This window comes from Diplotaxodon limnothrissa, linkage group LG3 (genome assembly GCF_057381915.1).
Source record: "Diplotaxodon limnothrissa isolate DT_005_m linkage group LG3, D_limnothrissa_male_GT1.1, whole genome shotgun sequence".
Taxonomy (NCBI): Eukaryota; Metazoa; Chordata; class Actinopteri; order Cichliformes; family Cichlidae; genus Diplotaxodon; species Diplotaxodon limnothrissa.
Genome location: NC_140598.1, coordinates 63116116 through 63134971, shown reverse-complemented (window position 1 = coordinate 63134971; position 18856 = coordinate 63116116). Strand labels below are relative to the sequence as shown.

The 18856-nt window shown below is 38.7% G+C and overlaps 2 protein-coding genes and 1 pseudogene across 3 annotated transcripts; all 3 read right to left on the bottom strand.

Moving 5' to 3' along the window:
- Nucleotides 1–1776: 1776 nt before the first annotated feature.
- On the bottom strand, nucleotides 1777–3788 carry LOC146636850 (uncharacterized). Of its 2 annotated transcripts, none has more exons than XM_085351084.1 (5): nucleotides 3711–3788; nucleotides 2931–3633; nucleotides 2707–2829; nucleotides 2572–2615; nucleotides 1777–1896 (listed from the first exon to the last, which is right to left on the bottom strand). In XM_085351084.1, exons 1-5 carry the CDS (start codon nucleotides 3786–3788, stop codon nucleotides 1777–1779), a joined length of 1068 nt encoding a protein of 355 aa, XP_085207210.1. The 2 variants fall into 2 exon arrangements, with proteins under 2 accessions (XP_085207210.1, XP_085207211.1); XM_085351085.1 differs by having other exon boundaries at nucleotides 2713–2829; nucleotides 2931–3641; nucleotides 3734–3788.
- A 1736-nt stretch (nucleotides 3789–5524) lies between these two features.
- On the bottom strand, nucleotides 5525–7604 carry LOC146636849 (uncharacterized; annotated as a pseudogene).
- Nucleotides 7605–10907: 3303 nt separating this feature from the next.
- On the bottom strand, nucleotides 10908–12344 carry LOC146636848 (protein amalgam-like). The gene is made up of 5 exons (XM_085351083.1): nucleotides 12302–12344; nucleotides 11492–12190; nucleotides 11282–11398; nucleotides 11161–11201; nucleotides 10908–11033 (listed from the first exon to the last, which is right to left on the bottom strand). Exons 1-5 carry the CDS (start codon nucleotides 12342–12344, stop codon nucleotides 10908–10910), a joined length of 1026 nt encoding a protein of 341 aa, XP_085207209.1.
- Nucleotides 12345–18856: the final 6512 nt, after the last annotated feature.

The window sequence follows — 18856 nt, the reverse complement described above, 5'->3', positions numbered from 1 at the left end:
CCACCCAATGGGGGCTATAAATGGACTTGCTGCAATCGTTGAGATATATGAATCTGAATCAAAGTGGTGCGTTTGGTGATAAAAAAAACTTAAATAACATGAAAAATCCAGAAAATTAATGGAAAATCTGTGAAAATCCAATTGCCCAGACCTGAAACTTGCTGTTTAAACATTAACAGCAATGTCATGAAAGCGACGCTATCCCACACTGAGAGCCATGAGTTGAAGCTTGCATGTTGACTAGATGTAAATTAAATAATATCAAGCGTATATTCCTTGAAAAGACTCAAGGACTGAACATTGCGCGATAAAAAATTGAATTTTGAGTATAGGAGAGAAGGAAGTACTGCAGCTGCAAACAGATCAGCTTTCGTCCCCATCACTGACTTTTCCACCCTGTTGACACGTGTAACGACCTGCATCTTCATATCTGTTTTCTACCAGAGTCTAGCAATGGAGGTACAACTAGAAAGGTGATGTTACAAAATTTTACAAAGACGATTTAATTGAGGCGTCATCACATTGGTAGGTGTAGTGGTTGGTAGTTCACTCTTGTTGTCTCTCACACAGCTGCCTCCTACAGCTACTGTCACTTTTATTGAACTCTCACTCACTAAGTCTCAGTCATTTATGTTAATTGGGGTCATACTGGATCTCAATACAGTTCTTCTGGTTAAGGAGGTCAAAAACGTCCTGCATTCGTATTCACTGTCCTCTAGTAAAGGCTAAAAGCCAAAAAAAAAGGATATTAAAAAAGCAGTGGGGCCATGGACATAACGGTTTTTGATATTTGGTTCATGTTTTAGCCATAAGGAAATGTTTATATTGCACCAAATTACATTTATTTTTATTTACATTTCATTTACATTTATTTTATTTTTCATGTCTGTCATAGAATTGTGTTAGTTAAAATGTGTGTGAACCTTATTGACTGAAAGGCCACAAGAGCTTGGGCTTCACTGGTTTTGTGTGGGTAAGAAGCAATATAGTTATAGAGTGCATCCTATTTGAATAAAATGAATAAAACAAAGACAATGTGATTGATTGCATTTTGATTTATTTTAATATTTTGATGTAGTCTACTGAAGAAACTTGAGCATCATTAATACTGCATGGCTGCAGTCCATAAACACACTGCAGACACTTCCTGTCTGAAACCAGAAAGACAAAGTGAGCTAGGTGTTCTTCAAAGCACTTTGAAAGTCAGTCATTTGACTGTTGACCACACAGAAGCTACATACAGAGTCTCACTTCTCTGGTTTCAGGTGTGCAAACAACACCAAATGGAACAACATTCTGCAAATGCAGTTGTGAAAGATGTATGACATGTCTTAAATTATCAGAAGATTATCACTGATAAATTGTTTCCTGTCATGTTCAGCGTAACTGCATATTTAGAAGTTAAGTGCCTGCTTACCACAACACTGCTATGAGAAGGCACAGGCCTGCTGTTTCTGTGCGTGCAGTCTCATCTCTGAAGGCCACACTTAGAGACTGCAGAGACGTTCTGTTTATGATCCTTTTGCATTACTGAGTTTGTAATATTTGTAATATGAGCTTGCTAGCTTATGTTCCTCACAGTTCTACTGGCTTTTATGTAGCAATCTTTCTCTTTTACCTTTCTTTATCTCTGGCTTGTAGTTCTCTTCTTACCATACACAATATATTACAACAATGCTTCAACAATCAACAAATCGAAAAAACAAACAAAAAACAAATGCTTTAAAGACACAGTTCTTCTTACAGGACAACATGGCTACAAATGAAATTCCAGGTTTACTGTTTGACACTGGAGTACACACATTCGGTGTTTGTGTTGTCTCTTTGTCTCTTGGATCGGTTGACCTTGTGGTCCCTCAAAGCAGCATAATGGAGGTTGTCTGAATCTTGGTTACCCTGATAATAACATAAGAATTTAAAATTAGTACTTTATTAATCTTTATTGCCACTACAACATAATGGCACATTGCTAAGGACATCTACACACCTGGAAGAATAAATGCATCATCAAATGCTCTGCTTTGCATTCAGTAGCAGGCAGGTGCAGTTGATGGTGGGAATCTCACAGTTCATACCAGACTTCATTTGCAATATGTATACATTTATATTGTGTCTCACGTCTCCTTGTACCACAGAAATGTGTCAAAGTTGCCAACTCTCTGCTGACCTAATAACTGCAGAGTTTCAAACCTCCTCTGGTATTTACATCAACACAAAAACTGCACCGGGAGCTTCATGGCATGTTTTGTTATAGCCGAGCAACTCTTCTGGTTCTAATGTTTAGATGGCCCAGTACTTTTGTCCATATACAGTATTACTGATATCTTCCACTTTGTCAAACTTGATAACTTCCAATGGTTGGTCATTATGTTGATGGAAGCCATAACTGTATCTACCAATGTTTCCTCTTATTTGTTTTTAAAGATTATTTTTAGTAAACATAGGTCCAAACATAATTTTCTGTTGCTTAAGATAGTAGAAATGCAAAGATTGCAACATCACAAACTAGAAAACTGGTGTACCCTACTTCTGTCTATCTACATACAGTTAGACTGGCAGATTAGTACTCACTTCTGTATTTGGAGTTGAGGCATTTGCAGATCTTGCTTGAGAGTCTGGTTATGAAGGTTGGAGACAAAGTTGCTTTTTAAGTCTTTATGACTGTATATGCTACCTAAACATGGGTGAAAAGTAACCACAGCCTACCTGAACTTTGGCGTTTCATTTTGATATTAATTCTCAGTGCTGCATATGACAGCATAAGCAGCAGGATAATGGTAAATATCAACGCTCCACTCAGGAAATACACCAAGACAACAGAGTGCTCATCTGCAAGTTAAGATGAGTAAAGCAAACATTTTTGAACATGCTTTGTGTGTAAAACAGTCACAGTCATGCAAATATGAAACGGATTTTGTATTGCTACTTACGCTCTAAATGGAGCTCTTCCCGGTCTCCAAACAGTATGTGTCCACATGAGGCAACAGCACAGTAGCTCGAAGCATCAGAGAGATTAGGACTTTTCATGGGTAAGTTGTAGAAGCAGGTGTGTGTTTGTGTCGTAGGCCTCTTCTCATACTCATCACTCCTGACTCCGTTGGCATAAATGAGTCCAGGATGAGATTCGACAGAATCCTGGAACCAGTAAACTCTGTGGCCTCCATCATAGGTATGTTTGTGTATAATACAGTTCAGAGCAGAGCCTCCAGGCTCAATGGTTTCGGATGGAACCATCGTCTCAGACTGATGGAGCAAAGTTTGGATGTTTATCCCTGAACCCTCTACACTGACAGTAACACCTTCAGAAAATTCAAAATCGTATACATAGATACCAATGCAGTAATAAGTAGCTGAGTCTGAAATCTGTAGATCTGAAATGATCAAGTGATTGTTACCATTTCCAGTGTCTAGTGAGAAACGAGAATTGTTTTCAAACTCACTGTAAAACGTGCCATTTTTTTCATGTTTATAAAATTTAGACACAAGCTTTGGATTCTGTCCCAGAGATTGTTTATACCAGTAAAACATCACTGCGTCTTCTTCGTAGAAACATTGCAAAGTCACTTTGTCACCAACGCTAGGCGACACAAAACCACTTTCTTGACGCACATAAACTGAGGATTTCAGGTTAGTCTTCTGAGCTGAAGAGGAAAAAAAACACTGATTTTAAAAGATTGTGTATATCAGTATATATATGCGTTCTATACAGCTGTATTTAGAAGAGACAACTTACCTACACTACCCAGTGCCAGGCATGTTAGACACAAAGCAAACTTTAAAGGCATCATCGTGTCCACATCGTATCCTGTTGAATGTACTGACTCTCACCAAGCTCTTTATTCCTCTGAGTGGACTGCATTTGATTGGCTAACGAGAAGTAACGCCTAGGAGCATCAAGACTTGTGATGTTCCACACCGATTTCTGTCCCTTTAATTTCAACTTAAATGTAATCAGGTACACTATGACATTGCTTTAACTATTGTTACTTTCATTACTTGATGTTCTGTAAATTGCTGTTTTTGATCACAACATATCAGAAAATGACAAACTGTAACAATGAATGGTACGTTAACTATTTTCATGTATTGCACCTCTGCATAATTATACCCCTGCATTATCTTCTCCAGTAACAAAAAAAGTCTTGGTCCATAAAGAAAAATCTGATTTTATATTAAATGTATTAGCAACAGCTGGGTGTGTCTATGTTAGCTAATTGTGGGCAACACTTTCTTTTAATACTCTGCACAAGTGCCAGCGCTAACACAGACAGAAAACCTGAAGAGGTAACCAATGAGTCCTAGAAGAATATGGTAATATGAATATGAAAACCGTTATGTCAAGATAACATTAGTAAATATATAAAATATATATTTTTTACATTATGCAAATTTTACAGGGGTATTCACTGCTTCATATATGAAGGACTCATGTTTAAGAGCTGATATATGGGGCGGAGCACAAATAGATTTGCTGGGAGTCATTAAAAGAAGCTCAGGCTAATCTCTAAATAGCTGATATTTGCAGTTGGTGGTAATGTTTACTTATATTATACATGCACAGAGTGTGCAGTATGCACAAATGTTAGCTATTAAAATGACTATTAATGATATTAGCTATTTTATTAGTACAGGGCACTTGCTCATCAGGGAAACTGCAAACAAACTATTGTAATTACCAGATTGTTGTCTTTTTTTAACTACCTAAAAGAGTAATTGGTAAGCCGAGTTAAACTGTGTGGCTGCAATGTACAAAAACAATGCAGAGACTTCCTGTTTGAGACCACAAAGAGTGCAAAGGGTCCTACAGGAGTGCATGGCTGAAGTATACTGACAGCTATGTTTTTGCCTATCAACCACACAGACGCTGAAAAAAGACTCCCTCAGCTCTGCTGTGCGCAGACGACACATTTAGAGTAAACAACCTGCAAAGGCTTTCAGATGCCATCGATACATTTAGGGCAGATAATCTGGAAGATTTGTGTATGTCACATAATCATTTTAGACTTTGCAATAAGGCGGGATTTGTTGTTGTGAAATGGTTGCCGCTTTGCAACCTACCACACCTGGAAGAAGACTGTGTTGTATGCGTCACATCTGCAGTGCCATGCCGGTTGTTTCCTCCTGACTCAGATTGTGTTAATCAGAGTGTTTCATTCAAAAATAGATCTAGAATCAAATAATGTGTGTTGAACTAGAGGGTGAAGTGCTAATTATGCGCAGGCTTTGTGAAATATAGAGGGCTGTTCAGATCTTAAGCTCTGCAACACAAAGGTGCATTGTGTGCATACACACAACTGTGTGTATGTCGCTTGCTGTACATCGTGAATGCAATGTAAGTACAGCGACAATGGAAATATCACACCTTTGACAAAAGAACCTGGCTCAGCTGCAGTTAAGCAAACATGTCTGTTTATTTTGTAAGGCACAGATTTACATTTAGTTTAGGAGGAGAAAACCACACAAACAAAAAAGCAAAAAATGTGTCATTTTTCTCACAGAGACTACAAAGAAAACATGTCCAACTTTATTGCTTCACACTAGAATAAACACATTGGCTAAGGGTGTCCTCTTGCTGCCTTCTTGATCTGGTGGCCTTGTTTACCTTCAAAGCAGCATAATGGAGATGGTCTGCATCTTGAGATGCCTGTTTAGAAAAAAAGAAAGAAAAATGTTACCCTTGAACCAGCGAGCATAACCACTGGATGGCACATTAAAAGAAAACCTCACTTATAATAAAATTAATTTCAAAACAACAGAACTCCAAGTGAAAACTGGACATTGAGACCTTCGCAAGAATATGTAATACTGCAATGCATCGAATTGTTAAGGTGCTCTTCATTCTGTGTTTTTTTCCTTCCATTGTAAGGTCTCGAAAAACAGTTAATTTATTCACTGATATTTTTTTAAAAATTAGAACATTACACAAAACCTTACGTCTCCATTTGGATCCGAGGTCCCTGAAGACTCCGCGCGAGGGTCTGTTTATAAAAAAGAAAGAAAAAAATGATCATTCTTTTAACTCAGTTGGCGCAGTCACGACAAAATGACTCTCCATATGTAGTCAACACAGAATTGCAGAGGACACTTTAATATACTGAACAACTGAAGCACTAAGATTGTTTCAGTAAACCACCGATGACTTAATAATAAATTAGGTATGTCCTGAGCTAATTCATTTCATTCCAGTAAACAAAATAAATAAATAACTACATTTAAGAAATTTTTTTTACATCTTTGCAATTGACAATAAGAAAAGGTACAAATTGCATTTGTGTAGTAAACATATTTATGAAATGACTTTGTTAAAAAGAAAAATGAAAGAAAGAAATGTACTTGTTGTACACATTATCTGGACTTTAAGCGAGTCGACCAAAAATTTCAACCAAGTGTGCTGAAGAAACACCAGTTGATGTCTTCAGTTAATGTAACAATGAGCATTATGACTACTTAACAACTTATTAATGTCTTTCTTCCTTGTTATTGCATTCAGTAAAATGTAAAGAAGTCAGTTAACCCACCTGTGCATTTGCAGTTTTTTCTCTTGTACAAGGTATAGGCTGCATAAGCCAGGAAAACCAACAGACTTGAGTTGAACGCCAAAGCTCCGCTCAAGGCGTACACATAGATAAAAGATTCCCCCTCTTCTGTAGAGAACCAGACATTAAAAGACACCACATACATCATATTTGATTAGAAACTATTGTTACTGTTTAACAAAAGAGGCAGGAGCGGTAGCTACCCTCAATGTTCAGCTTGGCCCCATTTCCAAACAGTATGTGTCCACATGAAGCCACGGCACAGTAGTAGGTCCCAGCGTGAGACCGATTGAGACTCTCCATTCGCAGGTTGTACACACAGGTTTGGGTCTGTGAGCTGCGATTCCTCTCACATTGATCATTTCTGCCTCCGTGGGTGTAGATGAGTCCAGGGTGAGATTCTTCAGAGTTTTTGAACCAGTAAACACTGTGTTTTTCACTACAGGTTCCAGCGTGCACTGTACAGTTCAGCATCACAGAGCCTCCAGACTGGATGGTCTCAGGTGTTGATTGGTGAACTGAAGCTTGGAAAACCAAATCTGAATCCTTCACTTGGATGATAATCCCCTCCAAAAATTCATACACATATGAATAGCCACTTATGCAGTAGTAAGCAGCAGAGTCTGACATTTGTGCTTTTGAGATCTTCAAGTTGTTTTTATAGTTCATAGTTTCCAGTTCAAAGCGAGACTCATTCTTAAATTCATCAGTGAAAGTGCCATCTTTGTCATGCTTATAGAATTTCGACACCAGCTGTGGTTTCTGTCCCAGAGGTTGCTTATACCAGTAAAACATCACTGCAACAGTAGTTTGATTGAATGAACAGTTTAAAGTTAAATCCTGACCAGCTTTAACAAATGTAATATTGAATGATGGTGATAGCTTCAGAGCTGCCAAATGAACTGAAAATAAAAGAAAATACACAGTGAACTTAATATAATAACTGGATAAGTATTGGAATGTATGAGAGACATTGTGTAGCTGTCAACAAAATTATTTAAGTTGCAACTTACCTATTGATCCTGAGAGTAGATATGTCACATAGAAGGATAACAGCGGGGGTGTCATTTTGTTCAAATTGCTGTGGATCATTGAGAGAAGGTCTTTACGTTCTCTACTTATCAGAGACAAGACTGTTTTTGATTGGTCACTCAGAATGACTGAAAGATCACATGCTCAGTGCCCCCTGTAGGGTTCATTTAGGTCTATGAGACGATCTAGAAAGGAGGTAATCAAAGCAGATTTGAAAAACTTTACTTCAAAGAGCAAGTTATGCAGATTTACTGAAGAAAATGCACATCCAGTTTACATTATGGCAGGCTCTGCCTGTACATGTGACCAATCACATGAGTACTACTGAATAATTTACTCATCACTCAATTAATGTTATTCTACCAGCAAAGGTGCTTTGCAACCTGCAGCATATGTAAATGTTCACCGTTAGCATTGGCTAGTTAACATTAGCATTCTTTGAAGGTCTGAATGTATTATGCATGTTTGGTAGCCAGGTCTCACCTCTTGAGTTTGTCACCGTAATGTTTATGAACAAGAATAAACTTGCAGACGGAGCCTTCACAGACTTTACAATAAACGTATCTTTGGTCATATTGTATAATGTTTAGATTGGTGTTTTTTTTGTGATTTTTTCAGTGTTCATATGGATAAAAACTGAGAGATTTAGTGCTTTATTTTGTACAGCTTGTGTCGTTATGCAATGTCATGCAAACAAAACAGCATAAGGAGATCTATTTAATCATGGTAGAGGTGTTTTGTTTTTAATTAACACCATATGGTTCAACATGTAGAAAAGGAAGAGAAAGCATAACAGAAATGTTTCATGTGGTATTTTTAACATAGACTATATATGCATATAACCACTGTGATGTCACCCACTGTACTACCAGAAATACACTGTCACATAGCTGACTGACACAAATCTCTGTCATGCGCATGTCCAGTCTTTTAAAATACAAACAACAACACAAAGATGCTTCATAGCAACTGTGTCTGTTATTAAACTGCAGGAACGTGCAGAAATAGAAGCTACAGTGAGACAACTCTGTTGATGACTGCATTGATTTTTTACTCTTTGAAGATCGGGCTCTGGCTCCTGGGCTGGCGTTGACATACATTCACTCTGGGTTCTTTGTTAGCTTTGTGTTAGCACGCTGTGTGTGCGGATACTTGCAAAGAGCCAGTGTAATGCCGGTGGCTGTTTCTGTTCTAGATGCAATGTGCACTTTACGTAGAAACTCGTGTCCTTTTGTGCAATAAAGATAAAAGTAATATCAATATCACCACTCCTCAAACGTTAGACTGGACCACCTTTTTCTGTCTCCCTGCACATAAACGCAGGATGAAAAATACACGTTTGATGTTTTTTCCCCCCTTACTATCTATTGATTGTGCAGATAATTGAAAAACCTAATCATATCATTCTTATTGTAACTTCCTATTTCTGAATTTAGTAGAGTAATCTGCATTATAATATATCACATTCTATTACTGTGTTAACAAAAAGTGTCATTTTTGACATAGTAACATATTATGTTATGGCACATTGCCTCCAAGTCTGTATACTATATATTTTCAGTGTTAGCAGTTTGAAAATATGGATGTTTTTTAAGTGATCACAACTGATTGTATATGGCTAAACTATATTACCATGCTTGGTTCATAAATTAGCATAAACCAGTAGAACAAAGAAACGTTGTAATTAGTAACACAAATAAGACAAAATAGCATCACTTTGCTCACAAAACTGAGGCCTAGCAGACAGCTATTAGCGGGTATTGGCTAGCACACCTATCAATCTACCGCGTGAGTGAGCCTAAATGACATTCAAACATCTTACTCATTTAAAAACAGATCATTTGTAATTATGGTAACAATTACCTATAATATCTCTGACAGAAGTTAGGTATTTCAAATTAGGAGACTATGGAAATGACTTCACTTTTGAAGTGGCCATGGAAGAATTGCATTATTTTGTTCTTTTTCTAAACTATTGAAAGTTGCTGCTTTATGTGGAAATACTATTTGTGAGGATTCTTGTCACAGTAACAAGGAGGTTGCTCGGTGCATGAATGGAAGCCCCCAGCAGACGAGGCCTACTTTAGAGTAACTAAAGGAGAGTTCAGGGTTACATGTTCCAGCTATATACTTTATCAAAAAGGAACATTTTAAGCCTAACCTTGAGAACCTAAAGTAGAGAGGTTGTCCCTCTCCTGAATCCAAAGTGGGAGCTGGTTCCACAGATGAGAGGCCTGTCCCAACAGCCCCAAGTGGTCACGGCAGATCACTAGCTGTCCCTGAGCCTGGTTCTATTGCGGGTTTCTTCTCATTAAAAGGAAGTTTGAGCACTTAGCAACAACTAAGTGCTTGTTCAAAGGTGGTTGTCGTTGGGGTTTTGTCTGTATTATTGCAGAGGCTTAGACCTTACAATAAAGGGCCTTGATGTGGCTGTTGTTGTGATTTGGCACTATATAAATAAAACTGAACTGATTTGAAAAAGTAAGCCTGCAGTCTGAGAGCAAACTGTTGTACTGGGTCGAGATGCTACTGTTACCCACCATTTAGTTTGAAATGTTAGAAACATAAAACATGTTTTTGTTTTGTTTTAATGAATGGATGCTCAGTTCATTGCAAATAATGCAGGGCCACAACTCTGGCTCTGGGTTTTATTTTTTAATATTTTATGTATTTTACAAAAACAACTAAGCAGCAGATAACTTTAAACTATAATGACTTTCCTAAAAAGTGAAGCTTTGGGTCAAGCTTCTGTACTTTTAGGGAACTGAAACTGTTCAGCGGTTATGGATGACTGCTGTTTTTACAAAGGAGCAGCTTCCTTTGCAGCAAGAAATGCATTCACACAGTTGAAGCTGAAGGTATGTAAAAGAAATCCATCTCCTTCAATCTTTTTTTCATAATCGTAGTTTATTGCCGATTGCTTTTAGTTTTTCACGTACACAGCAGGTCTTGTGAGAGTGGGCTTGCAAACATGAGAGGTTATGTGGCCAGGGGGCAACAGCCGGGTCTTCCTGTGTTTAAGCTCTCGTAGGACTTGTGTTTCCACCAGTGGAAACTTATACTCTGTCGCTCACATCACCTTGACCACAGAAGTGAAAGGTAAACAGTGAGAACTTACTGTAGCTGTGACCTGCATTTACGAAGGTATTAATAGATCGTGGGGGGGTTATATGCTTCTCTACACTACATTTGGGTTCAGTTTGATAGTCTATGTATAACAATGCTGAGCTATGTGATTTTGCTGAGCTCACAAAAGTCATTAGTCATCCAGCTGGTACATACAAAATATATTTTATTTTACATGATTTTACATTTGGCAGTGTGTATCTTTGCATCCATTCACACTTTTCTGCTCTTTACTCTAGAGTACACACAAATATTATCCAAGTTTTCTTCTTGACGATGTTGTTTACTGCTCCTCTTCAGACTCAGAGCTGCATAGTGGAGGCTGTCTGCATCTTGGCTCTGTTAGTGACGGACAAATGGGGGGATTGTGTTAAAATATAACTGGAAACATATCATATCTAATATAAATATAGCATCTGCTTCTATTAAAAACATGTGAGCAGATTATATAGGCTTTTTCACCTACCACTGCATCTGAGACTGTACAGGTTTGATGAGGAACAGCTCCTGCTAATCAAAGAAAGTAAATAAGCATGCTAGTCACATAGTTAGAGGATTATTATCATTAGAGATGGCAGAGACCTCACCTTTGCAGACAGAGCACAGGTTTTTCCTAAGCTTGTACATGATGAAAGCCAAGACAAAGAGCACAATAAAGGAACCTCCTAATGCCGCGCTCAGGAGATAAACTAAGACAGGGGAACCTAACACACACACAAAACAGATGTTACACAGTCGGTGTTTCACAGATTGCTTGAAACAGTAGTATGAAGTCACCCTCCTGCAGTATCACCTACCTGCAATCTCAACCTTTGTTCCATTTCCAAAAATAATCTCTCCACAGGAGGCCAAAGCACAGTAGTAGATCCCAGCATCAGCAGAGCTCACTGACTTTATTGCAAGATTTAAAGTGCAATTTCTCCTGTGAGGTGTTTCCTGTGAGATGTCTGCACACACGTGTCCCTCGCTGGGATACATGACTGTAGACTGAGAAGCTCCATGCCTGAACCAGTAAAGGTTCAGCTCTCCTGCACATGGTTCAGCTTCCACTGTACAGGTCAAGTTCAAAGAGTCCCCCAAGCGAAGCGGCTTCAACGTTGGCTGGTCTATTGCAGATCCAATGCTGGTCGCTGGTGATTTGACATGAAGGAAAACTCCTTGTCCAAATTCAATAGCGTTAAAGACTAAAACCCCACAGTAATACGTCCCTGAATCTGACAGGCTGAGGTTTGTGATTTTGAGATATTCTTTTTTACCTTCTACAAGGACTTTAAACCTGTCTTTATACTGTGCATAGATATCAGCTTCTGGGCTGTGCTTCATCTGAGTTGATATGATGTTAGGTTTGCCACCCAGGCTTTGCTGGTACCAAGAAAGGAAAGTTACAGCATCATCTTGACAAACGCATGTTATTGTTACATTCTCCCCGACTTTAGCAATCTTGATTCCACTCTCCTGAATTACACTTGAGGTCTTGTGAGCAGCTAGCACCTGACCTGGACAGAAGTGCATACAATTGTTTTAATTATATCTTTAACATCTCATCAGTCTCTTTAGAATTTACATCCTTGAAAAAAGAAACTGTGAAAAAAATGCAAAATACTCACAGATTTTATAGAGAATTGCAAGAAAAACACAAAGAGGCATCATCTCTGAAGCTCTGCAGTATGTATCGTGTGCCTTTACGGACGCACCCAACTCTTATAGGAGACGAAGACTGATCGTGATTGGCTAAGCTCAATGGTTGGTTTTCAATTCAGAACTACAGTTTGTTTCTTTCCAAAAGATCAGACTGATCAGGTGACTGGAGGTGTGATTGGGGTCAAGTCTTTTTTGGTGACATCATTGTTGCTGTGTTTGTATTTGTTCTGCAACACATCTAGGGTGTTTTTTAATATCTGATCTATAGATGTATTTTTAAGTCACAACACAATTTTTCATAGTTGCATGAATTTGTATGGGGAGGTGTGTTTAAACAGTTACGTGGGTTAAGAGGGAGTGTTAGTGGGGGGAGACAGAAAGTAACGCAGAAATCAGGTCAAGAAGTTTAAACCATCTAAAGCGAATACTGACATGTTATGGTTAATGGCAAAATTGTCTATGCTGTGATCCAGTTAATGAGCATAAGGGCGGAATTCACATTTGTTCCTGTACTTGTAGACATTTTAAAAATCTCAGATTTATATGGTCATATGTGAAGAAATTGGTGTACAGATGTTTTCCGGATTGACAATGGTTGGAGTGTTTGGCGATAATTTGTGGACAACCTGAAAAATGAAGCTAACTTGGAAGTGACAAAAACTGCAGTTCCCCTGGGAACCATCTGAGGCTGTCTGAAAGTATTTCAAATTGAAAAGTGATTAAAAATGACTTTTAGGTTGCTCCTGGGTCTCCAACTCAGCATTTTGAGTTTGTTCTGGACTTTTCAGCTACATCGTAGTTCTTGTTATATTCTTATTTATAGTTCTTGGTTTCTTGTCTCATTATGTTAGTTCCCTTTTGTGTCCAGTTTGTGCTAGTTTCATCTCTGTGACTTGTAATCAGCGTCTCCTGTGTGAGTCAGTGTTGTCTCCATGTTTGTTACTGTTTTTAGCTCACCAGTTGTGACCCCGTGTCTGTCTGGCCTCTCTGTGCCCTGTCTTTGTGGTTGTCTGGTTTTCCCTGTTCTTTCTGTCAAGTTCATAAATATTTAATCTTGGTTCCTGTGTTAATCTCTTCCTGTTCCTGTAGTCATCTCTTTGTGTTTCGTCCTTTTGTGTCCTCTTGAAGTTTGTCATCTCTACATGTTTGTTTACATCTTGTCAGCTAGTACCTACCCTGCTCTATCAGTTTTTCTTTTCCTGTTTGTTTTCTGCCAGTTGCCAGCTAATAAAGCTGAGCTTTGAGTTTAATTCTGCCTGCTGAGACCTACATCTGGGTCTGATCTTAGTCAGCCACATGCCTGTTTCATAACACTTGGATTTGACTTGGACTTGTCTGCCCACACAAAGAAAGGTATTCCTACACTATATTGATGAAAGTATTCCCTCACCCGCTCAGAACATTAAATTCAGGTGTTCCAATCACTTCCATGGCTACAGGTGTATAAAATCGAGAACCTATACATGCAAAATGTTTCTACAATCATTTATGAAAGAACTGGTCATTCTCAGATTTCCAGCATGGTACAGTGATAGAATATCGGCAACAAGACCAGTCATGAAATGTCTTTGCTACAGTAAAGTGTTTTAAAAAAGCAGGACTGGTTGGGAATGACAGCAACTCATAAATGAAGTGTTAGGTCACATAAAACCACAGAGTTGAGTAGGCGCATAGTGCGCAAATGTCACCAACTCTCTGTAGAGTCAATCACTACAGACCTCCAAGCTCCACGTGGCCTTCAGATTAGCTCAAGAACTGTGCATAGAGAGCTTCATGGAATGGGTTTTCATGGTCAAGCTTCATCCAAGACTTACATTACAAAGCAAAACTCAAAGTGTCCGATGCAGCACTGGACTCTAGAGCACTGAAGCCGTGTTCTCATGCTTGTCTGTCTGGCAATCCAATGGGCGAGTTTGGGTTTGGTGGTTGCCAGGAGAACAGCGCTTGTCCAACTGTACTGTGCTAAGTGTAAAGCTTGGTGGAAAGGGGATTATGGTGTGGGTTGTATTTCAGGAGTTGGGCTTGGCCCCTTAGTTCCAGTGAAAGAAACTCATGGTGGTTCAGCATACCAAGACACTTTGGACAATTTCATGCTCCCAACTTTGTGGGAAGTTTGGTGTGGAAGAACTTAAGTGGGCTGAGTCCCTACCTCAACCTGATGGTTGGTTTGATTACACAGCGAGGTTTAACGTAACATTGCTTTTGCAACGCTTGTTTATTTCCTGTAGTTTCACAGGTTCTGTGCACATATGTTTGGTCAAAGATCGCACTCTGTGGGTGGACAGGGCAGTGACAACTGGAGGAGAGACAGATGCTGCTGTGTTTTTCTTTTCTTTTTCTTTTTTTTGCTGACAGATGTTGATTTCACTTCATGCCACTGCAATAAAATGAACTAGAAATTCATAGAAAATTGCAGGAAATGTGCATTATTCAACCCTCCACCCATCCATCCACTCACCCACCCGCCCACACACACACACACACACACACCATTGTTCTCTTCTTTTTTCTGGGTTGTTTCAGTTTTGTAATGAGTGGCAATGTACTTTCAAAAGGTCACAAAATATTCTGGTCCATTCCCACAAATGTTTTGGATGTCAACGTAAATGCACATGACTGTGAAGTCCAGACATTTCACCAGTAACTGGCAAGAGTACATTGAAGGTTCACTCTGACAAAAATGACTCAGGGTGCCAGATTAGAGCCCCTGGTAAAAGATTCCAATGCACACTTACATGCACTTACATGTTTTTGGTGGTGAAAAGGGAACAATCTTGACTGTTGTCAGGTATTTTTATCCATTTTCATACTTTTAGCTAACGTAGCATTTTCATTGGCTCCTTTCAGCTTCGCACTTGTCACATTTAGTTGCATTAGAACTTCACCAGGCAGAAGTAGACTACTGCGTGTGAATCATATAAGTCTTTTTGATCTTTGTGGTCAGGTACTGTTTTAAGAAAGCTGCGGTGAAACTTCTACGACTGTTGACTCAGAACAGATGCTGCTTTACTGACCAACAGTCTTCTCACTTTAACCCACACTTCCTGAGTAGTGCAAAGTGACAGTAAGCTGTGCAATGCTCACGGCTTCTTTGACAAGCCAGAGCTACAATGGAAACATTTTGTTGTCGTTCTTTTACGAACAGTTGAGAGGAAGTCGTGTTGCAGGTTAAAAGCGACAACTTAAGGACCACTGGTAATGAAGAGAAAAGGTGTTTAGGTAATTTTGGCTTGGTGGACAAGACTTTTTCTTTCTCTCAGTTGTCATTTTATTGTCTTCTGTTCTCATGTTGAACTTCTCCAAAAAGCATGGCCAGATGACATTTTTCCACTTGGGTCATCTGGCCATGAAGTCTTTATTTTTCCAGTCAGTTCACAAAAAATCCAAAGCAGCATACTTTATTTAAATAAACTGCAAACATGTTATTATGTATTTTCCAATTCCTTTCACTTAGAGTGAGCAGGGTTAAAACAGAGATATTAAGAAGTTGCTCTTTGAAGCTATAGGTTTAGACGGCCAATGCAGTAAGAAAAAAGAAATGAGCGGATGTTTTGTGTATTTGGCTCTTCCGTGTTCAAATCATAAAAACCAAAGTGTAGCTGATGTAATTATGCTTATTCTTTGCCTTCAGTTTTAAAGGGTGCATGTAAATAGATGAACATGTGCAGTTTAAAAGCTCCAATTTTTTATTGGGACTGTGTTAAAGTAGCTTTGTGTGAATATACTTTAAAATTATTGAATACTGAGCTTTGGTGAGACCACCCTCAGTTCATCCTCTGGTAGAAACAAGCTGTTTTAGCTCCTCCCGCTTTAGGGGTACCCGCCCTTTAAACAAACTCTTCTGATTGGCAGCCTGTTGAGCAGCATGTAGGTGGTGCTTCTGCGCTTGCAGCCAGAGATGTGTGGCTGAGATGACCATATAAAGAATAATCTCTCACAGTCACTCTCACTTGCTGTACACAGATAGAAGAGTAGAAAAACACAACAGTAATGGATTGTTTTGTTTCGTGACTTTAAACTTTGGCTGTGTTGAAATCCTCGTATAAGCATGTCTTGCCACTTGGTAGTTATTGTGAAACAATTTGGTATTTTTTTAAAGCCTTGAATTCTGATGGTCATTTGAATATAAAAATCATATAGCATCGTCAGTCAAACCGGATTTTAAAAAGTATTAATGACACAACAGAATATAGGGGAAAGCACCGTAGGTACATGAGGCTTGGTCAGCAAACGTATTTTGTAGTTTTTTGTTCATATATTTGCAGTACTTGCAGAGTTTCAGTAGACCCAGAGAAAGCTAGAAGCTATCGTGGTTTCCTAAAACAATATTAACTCATCATTTACCAAAATGTTTTAAAACCATCAAAAACTATGAATGTAGACTGAATCCATATTCCAAATAGGTCAAAAACACTGTGAACACCACAATGGGGAGGAGTATGTATGTTTTTCCACTGTGCTTCAAGAAGTAAATTCAGGTCACTCGGGGGCATTTCCATTATCACAGTACATATGCGTGCCTGCAGTGCTGGGCAAATATCTCATTTAGTGGCCCACACTTGAAGCACTTTGCTTAAATTAGTTTATGAAAATGGATCAAAAACAGGAATATAGTAGCAACTTAAAACCAAATGAAATGTTTTTTGCAAAATAAATTAAAATAATTATAAAAAAAAACATGGTAACAGAGAACAGAAAGTAGAGCCAGGCCCCTACAAACCTTATCATATTGCTCCTCCTCCTTCCTCTATATATTCAAACAGGTTCAGCTCTGCATCACTTCACTACTGTTTTTTCTTTGTGACTTGACTGTGGGGAGGTTTTGAACTTATTAATAGACATAAGTGTCAAAGCATACGTGAGAAGGAGAAGTGACAGGTCACAACTGTTACTGTGAAGCAACTGGAACAAACAAACAGCATAAAAAAACAACCACATAGACATCCTGTCAGGACGGAGGAGCGGTGGGTTGTTTGTGTGGGGGGACCGGTGAAAAAACCGCTGGGCTTAAACTCGCTGTTAGATAGGTTGACCACAGTGGGAACTCAGTAGCGAGATGTGTTTTTGCATTTCTTATTACTCAGCCGGCTGAAAAACACATCCGTCTCAATAGGAAACAAGACCAAAGTTGAACAAACATCCACTCCTTACGACCCTCTGTTTGTTTGTTTGTTTTTTCTTTCTGGATAAATAACATGATGTCAAATGAAGTCATGACAGTCACATTTCATCATGGCACCAGGTTAAAAGCATAACTTCCTGACTTACTCACTTATGAAATTCCATAATTTCAGAAAAAAAGTAGCACTGTGCTCCAGCAGATTGCTCCACTGCTTCTTTGCTACCTTTCTTACACAATAAAGAAGAAAAGTGTTTGTTTTAAGACATCAAACGTTGTCATGATCGTGGCGTTTCGGGGGGTTGAACAAAGGGGGCAGCGAGTAGCTTTTTATGTCAGTCAACCACAACAACACATCTAAACACCTCACTGTGTGGGTGGATTGCTTTGTGTTTTGAACAAGACACGTCTCACTAACATCTTTGATATGTGGAGACAAGTATCTTGCCTTTGTGGTGAGCTTACCTGAAATAACATATATCTCACCACTTAGCTATCTAGTGGTCACGGCCACATCTAAGCGTTGTGTGATCGCTTGAGCAAAATGTTGATCTTTTCACAAGTTTACCAAAGCATAATAATGGTGGGCTACTGCCCTCTGCTGGTCTAAAGCGTAACTGATATTAAATTGCAGGGTCCACCCAGTTTACATATTAGTTTCTATCTGATATGTAAACTTTAAACTGATCTGTACTTCCATCCATTGTTTTAACATTTATTATGTGACTTTTGTTGCCATGATGCCAGGTCTCTCTTGGAAATGAGATTTTTAATCTCAGTGAGATTTTTACCTGGATAAATAAAGGACTAATAAATTAACCATTTTGTGCAAAAAAAGTTTATATAGTTTTAATGGTTTAACAATTTTAATGTTTTATTATGCATTGCTGTGCTTTGATCTTAGCATATATATAGATTTAGATTCACAAATGCAAAGTTAGGTAAGGGTTAAAAGAACAAGAAAAAATAAAAAAGATTTAAAAAATTTTTTAAAAATAGATAAAATAAGGATAAAAAAATTAAAAATAATAATTAAAAAAGTACAAATAGGTAAGTGAAGACAAGTGTGGTATGCAGATGCCGATGTAGAGTCTGATAGCAGTGGGGACGAAGGAGTTGTTGAGTCGGGATGTTCTAGATTTCACACTTCTGAACCTTGGTCTATGAAGGTGTAACCTATGTTGGGGGTGTGTGGGTTCTTTGAGGATGGAGGCAGCTCTCCTCTGCTCTGCAGAGAGGGCAGCGGAGTCCTGATAATCTTCTCCACAGTTGTTATCACTCCCTGCAGGCGTTTGCGGTCCATAGCAGTAGTGCTGCTGTATCATGAAGTGATGCAGCTGGTCAATGTGCTCTCCACAGTGCAGCTGTAGAAGCTGCAGAGGATCTTGGCCGACATACCAAA